Source organism: Austrofundulus limnaeus, unplaced genomic scaffold, assembly GCF_001266775.1.
Source record: "Austrofundulus limnaeus strain Quisiro unplaced genomic scaffold, Austrofundulus_limnaeus-1.0 Scaffold138, whole genome shotgun sequence".
In the NCBI taxonomy this organism is placed as follows: domain Eukaryota; kingdom Metazoa; phylum Chordata; class Actinopteri; order Cyprinodontiformes; family Rivulidae; genus Austrofundulus; species Austrofundulus limnaeus.
The window spans coordinates 184,966-191,091 of NW_013952540.1; the positions used below are offsets into that span (position 1 = coordinate 184,966).

Sequence of the window (6,126 nt, forward strand, 5' to 3'; positions counted from 1 at the left end):
GTCTCTTGGAGGAGAGACGAAACGTTTCATTAGAGAAGAACCCGTCCAGAAGACCTATACAATTTTTTTCTTTTTTAGTGTCGTGGGTTTGAAGTTTAGGTGGCAAGAGTAAGGCTCATCCATGTGCAACAAATGGCCTGTGTGAGCATCACAGGTCCCATCAGAACAACACCCACTGAGCCACTGAAGTCTTTGATGTTCTATTGGACCTGGCTCCACTAGATTTAAATATCTTAGAGGAGGTTGCATTCAGTGCAACAAGATTACGCCAGTCTGGAAGGTGGAAAAGCCTCTTGACTCACAACACACTAGTATACAAGCTTCTTCCTACACAAGTAAAATTAAACAAAATATCACCTGGAGCCACATTTAAAGAAAGTTTTATTATATTATGTGTTAATACATGTTCCAATGCATTTGAAGGTTTAGGCATTTATGTGATATATAATGTATCACTGGTAATGGGGTAGTGTGTGGTCACGTAAAATACATCATCCAAAAAACTAGGCTGTCAGCCTACCTGGACTTTGAAAGGTGTGGCCTCTGTGGGTCGTGATCTCTATTACCTGCAACCCCTGAATATCAATACTGCCAGAAATTGTGTCAGCCTCATGGACAGAAACAGGAATAACATTAACTAAAAGCTCTGCCTTCCATTTTAGAAACTCTAGGAACAACAAGTAAACCTGCAGTCTGAAAGTGAAGTGCTCTGTTAGGACATTTTTAAATAAAGATCTTAAATACATAATGGATTTTTGTTGTTGAGGGTTTTGTATGACAGCTTATTGCTCTTAGAAGTGAGATTTTATTATTCTATATTTGATTTAACAGGGAGGTAAAAGCTTACATTGGAAAAGGTTGAACTGTTACGATTGTAAAGTAAAACTTGTGCACTTAAAAATAAAATATTTCATTTTAAAGCATATATATTCTGTTAATAATAAATGCTGAAAGTTACTCAAAAATGGAAGAAAAGTCGTTTTTTTTTTCACTTCAGCTGGTGGGATTATATCTGTTTCTGTGGCAGCATTTCATATTCTGTACTTTTTTAGTTTTGGGTTGTTTTTATGTTAGCATGCAGAATTGGTATTAAAACAAAAACAATCATATTCCACAACCACAGTCATATTTTTCTGTGTATATTTCTGTTGACGTTTCACGTTCCCAGTGGTGGGCAGCTCTAATCCAAAAATTAGCTCAGCAATTTCTAAAGCGCTTATGTAAATATTTAGTTCCGCAACTCCAAAAGYACTTATACCATAGAAAAGCTACCGGAAGATAATTTTAAAGCGCAAGTTCAATTTGACACTTACTAGCCAGCAACAATTCATGTACAATATATGCACAACACTGCCAACTAGCGGTGTATGAACTCTTTTACAGCTTATTTCTACAACCACCGAATGCTGGGGATGTGATTTCCTGAAACAGACCTTTAGGTCCTGGTGTAAAAATGAAAAAGTTGTTGAGGATTGCTAGTTCGGCTGCTTCTTTGTCTTTTTCTTTTGTTTGTTGTAGATTTTTCATTAAMGATGAATCAATAAAGTAATTTTAAAACTGTTTATTGGAAAACTGAAGCGATGCATTCTGGGTACATGACGGATTTGATTTGTGACTGGAAATGAAAGCATAGAGTACAGGAAACTATCTTCCCTTCAAAATAAGAACATGGATTTKAAAGTTTTCCATGTAGTTGCTCCAGTTGACCACTAGATGTCAGTCTTCATCAGCATAACATCTTTAAATCCCTTCTGCATCTCTAACTCCGTTGGCTGATTGCTTTGACCAGTTACGTCAAGTATTGAGCTCCAGCGTTTAAACTTTTTTTTTTTTTAAAAAAGGATCTCCGATTGTAAAGTAAAATAAATCAATACATACAAAATTTTAGTATGGATTACAAACGTTAACTGTTTTTGCTATTGCCTTCCTGCTACATAAGCAGACACAAAGCATTGTGGGAAATGAGAACCCTGACCGAAAGCAACAGTCAGCAAAGCTGTATAGCTTCTCAATACGTGTGTTTATCTGGGAGGGGTGCTGTTGGACAGATCACGTGTGTTGTGATTCATTGACAGCCATACCTTACGCTGTTCAAGATAATGATGACTGGTAGATAATTAATTATTATTGGTACTGCATTTTAATTTTAGAAAGCGCAAATCCGCTTATGAATTAGTATAAAAATTAGTAAGACCGCTAAAGCGCAAAAGAAATATTTAGGTCCGCAATCAGCGGATTTGCACTTTAGCGGGTTGGTGCCCACCACTGCACGTTCCTTCAAAATTTCTGCATTCACCTCTCTCTTTAGGTAAGAATGTTTCATTAATAAAAAAAATGTCTGCTCCGGTTTTGGTTAGTCGTAACCAGAGCGAATGCCCTTGATTTTATCCACTGTAAAAATGGGAAAGGGGCTCAGAGTCGTGGTGGATCTCAACTACACTCCCTAAACTCCCATTCTCCCCCCTCCCTCCGCCCCTCCTCTTTACAGCGAACCCAATGTGCTAGATGAGTCCCAGGGCCTTCTGCAGGAGGGTAACCTCTCTAGGTACAGTGGCCCCCCTCTGTGTGTGTGTGTCCCATCTGTCCGCCACTGGGGAGGGGCATCGCCTCGGGACGGCCTCCTCTACAGGCCGTCAATCACTCATCCACATTCAATCCAATCGCCTCGGCCTTGTCACACCTCTCCCTGCCCCCCCACACACACTTTCCTGTCTCTTTCTGTGTGAGTCCTACTTGTTTTTAGCTCCACACTGACCCTCATCAGCTCATCTGCTGTGCTATCCTAACCAGGCAACCCCTGCTCCCTTTCTCTAATACCAAAAAAAAGAAGCTAAAGAGGCCCCTGCCTGGGGAGTCAGGGAGCTCCGTTCCTCCTGTTCGCTGTGGGTCTTTCTAGTTGATGTGCCATCACCAAAAGTCAGCCTTTTCTCCCATTGGTATGACGCAGTATTAGGGCCAAAATTAAGGCTATTGCACACCCAGCTCTGGCTGTGTCTTTGTAAGAGGATCTATATCTATCCCTTAGCCAATAGGCTTGCACCAGTAACTGACAGCCGGCGCTGGAAAATAAATAGGTGACTACATGTATGTGCTAGCATTAGAAATGCTAGAAACTAGCATGCCTTGGCTGGCCACCCACTATAATTCCTACTCCTTCTGCTGTCCGTTAGCATTGGGTAAGCTGGCTTTAACATCAGATAAGATGACCTAAGCATTAAATAGGTTGGCTTTAGCATTGAATATGATTGTTTTAGCATTGCAAAGGCTGGCTTTAGCATTGGATAAGATGGCCCTAGCGTTAGATAGGACTGCTTAAGCATTGAATTGGCTGGCTTTAGCATTGGATAAGTTGGCTTTAGCATTGGATAAGTTGGCTTTAGCATTGAATAGGCTAGCTTTAGCATTGAATAAGATGGCTTTAGCCTTGGGAAGGTTGACTTTAGCAATGGATAGGCTGGCTTTAACATTGGATATGATGGCTTAAGCTTTGGATGGGTTTGCTTAAGCATTGAATTGGCTGGCTTAGCACTGGATTGGGGCGCTTAAGCATTGAATATGCTAGATTTAGCATTGTATAGGCTGGCTTTAGCATTGAATAGGTTGGCTTTAGCATTGGGCAGGCTGGTTTTAGCATTGAATAGGCTGTTTTTTGCTTTGAATAGGCTGCATTGACAGGTGCTCTTCTGACAGAATGCACTGTTACTCAAAATGAGATCAAGCATAAATATTAAACATAAAACATATGTACAGAATATTACAACAGAGTATCAGGGCCAGACTGATTTTCTTTTCTTTTAAATAGTGAGAATATTGAGATATAGCATCCCGGTACAAGGACGTAGCCAACTCTAGGTGTGTAATAGTCTGAATTTTTGCCCTAATACCGCACCATACTTTGGTGCCATGGTGTCTCATGCTGTCCCCGTGTCTCTCAGGCTTCTCACTGATCAAATTGGGCTTCCTGCTGTGGATACCAATCTGTAGGGGCAAAGGGGGACCTGGAGTGGCAACCAGTACACAAATACATCTTTCTTTTGTTTTTTGTTTTTTCTTTACCTCTTGTTATTTGTGAATTTAAAAAAAAGAAAAATCTAGTTTTTTGGTCTTTTTTTATTTATTTTATTTTATTTTATTGCTTGTCAGTGTTGCTACTCCAGCCCCTACTACCCCTGTTGTGTTTTGGGTGTTTAAATCATAGCAGCACTGTTATAGTTTCTGTGACTTGTCGTATTTGTAGCACACTGTGTGTGTCGTTGTAGTGTGGGTGTGGGTAGTTTTAGCAGCAACATGTTGTGATCAAACGTGGGTTCAACAAGCGACCACAGGTGGAGATGTGGCATCCTTCTGAGTCCCTTCATGGCAACGTATTCATGCGTGTGTTTTTTTTCTGAATGTGTAAATGTGAATAAACCAGGGTTGCCAGCGTGCAGAGTGAGCCGGGCCAGCAGAACCTTCTGATCCAGCCTCCACTGGGACGGAAACGAGGACTCAGACAGGTGAGGACACTAAAATAACATAAATTAGTTCTGTAAATTATCACCACACGTGTGTCTCCTCTGCAGCTGCGACGCCCTCTGCTGTCCATCCCGAAGACTGAACCACGAGGCCGGTCTGGAGCCAGGCTCTCCACGACACGCAGGAGCATCCAGCCCAAGAATAAACCACTGGGTAATGGCTCGTTAGCTCTTGCGTGTGTGTGTGGCTGTAGATATGAGATGATGAAAGGGCAGATTTATCTGGGTGACTCACAGAAAACCTGACAACACCCACCCTGAGCTTCAGATTCAGCACACAACAWCCCAAAAGCATTTGAAGCCAAATCTACCGATAAGGTGCAGTTTTCCATGTGTGTGTGCTGATTAAACTGAGCTCTCCTCCCCCGACTCCTTTTTAAATAAACAACCTCTGCTGTTTGCTGCATCACTTGTCACCAGACTGACTCTTGTCACTCTGTTCTGTCCTTATGTTTCAAAATAAAGAAACTTTATTGGACTGTGAAGGTGAGACACAGCCGTAAACCCTTCCTCTCCACCCTGCAACAGCCCGCCCCCCTGCCCCCCACCCCCTTTTATTTGTTTTAATCTGCAACCTCACCTGATAGGACGCTCTGCATGCTTGCCTTGCTCCCCCCTACCGCCAGTCCCTCCCCCGCCTCCTGCCCCCAAGCCTCCACCCTCTTTGGTGGTGCTGATGTGTTAGCGCGTCTCCAGGTGGCGCTGTCATGTTTKTTTTTGACTGCGTGCGTCTACAGCGCAGGGAGACCAGAAGAGATCCGTCACCTTCACAGAGAGCCAGGGCCAGCAGGCGGCTCCCGGCGCAGCAGAGCCTCCAGATGAAAGCAGAAAGGTCAGTCCCGCTCCGTCGAAGTCGCCAACGCTGAAGGTGTCCCCGGTCGTCCCAGCGACAGTCACCGCTGACCTGCACACACAGGTAGGGGCAAAGGTGAAGAGGCATTAGCTGTAGGGTCCTATTCAGACCTGGTGTATAAATCCATCTTTAGCTAAATACAGGTGTGTACAGCCTCAGTGTGCACTACTGATGTTTTCATTCTATCTTTAGAGGTGATCTGGACTGCTTTTATCTCCAAAACTTTAGGTTCACTAACCCCAGATCTGCTACTGAAATATTAGCTTCTCAAACACTAAACCACTAAACAGGTAACAAAATCAGCTGAAGCCAACGCTAATTAAATTTAGCAGACGCTAACTGATATGAGAAAAAGGAAGATCTGCTCTGGTTCAGCTGCTCAGCGCAGCTTTGCTCCTCATGAACAAACATGCCCACAAAGTTCTAACCAATCACAGGCTCCGAGCCGCAAGGTCCGCATCGCAGAGTTCTGACTGGGGGCAATGAACACGACTGCTGTCACTGGGGGACAGCAGTGGGAGAGCAGACCCAAGTTATGCTATTTTTTGCCACTTAGCAGGGGGAACAAGATGTGCAACTCAAAGTAAAAACCAGCCTTAAGGACTGAAATACAATATAAATTATACAGCGGGTAAAATAAGTATTGAACACGTCACCATTTTTCTCAGTAAATATATTACTAGAGGTGCTAATGTAAAGAACCCTCTCCTCTATGAGATTAATACCAGCTTAACCCCATAAAGTCATGTTCCACAAGAT

General features: G+C 42.9%; 1 protein-coding gene across 18 annotated transcripts in view; it reads left to right on the forward strand.

The window, feature by feature from the left end:
- Window positions 1-6,126, forward strand: part of unc80 (unc-80 homolog (C. elegans)) — a 100,556-nt gene that overhangs the window by 90,916 nt on the left and 3,514 nt on the right. For 12 of the 18 annotated variants that reach the window (XM_014016077.1, XM_014016087.1, XM_014016081.1 and 9 more), the window contains 5 exons: window positions 2,489-2,545; window positions 4,415-4,496; window positions 4,563-4,668; window positions 4,980-5,000; window positions 5,252-5,430. In XM_014016077.1, coding sequence (XP_013871531.1) covers window positions 2,489-2,545; window positions 4,415-4,496; window positions 4,563-4,668; window positions 4,980-5,000; window positions 5,252-5,430 — 445 coding nt within the window. The remainder of the gene's footprint in view (window positions 1-2,488; window positions 2,546-4,414; window positions 4,497-4,562; window positions 4,669-4,979; window positions 5,001-5,251; window positions 5,431-6,126) is intronic. The other 6 variants (XM_014016078.1, XM_014016083.1, XM_014016092.1 and 3 more) reach the window with 3 other exon arrangements.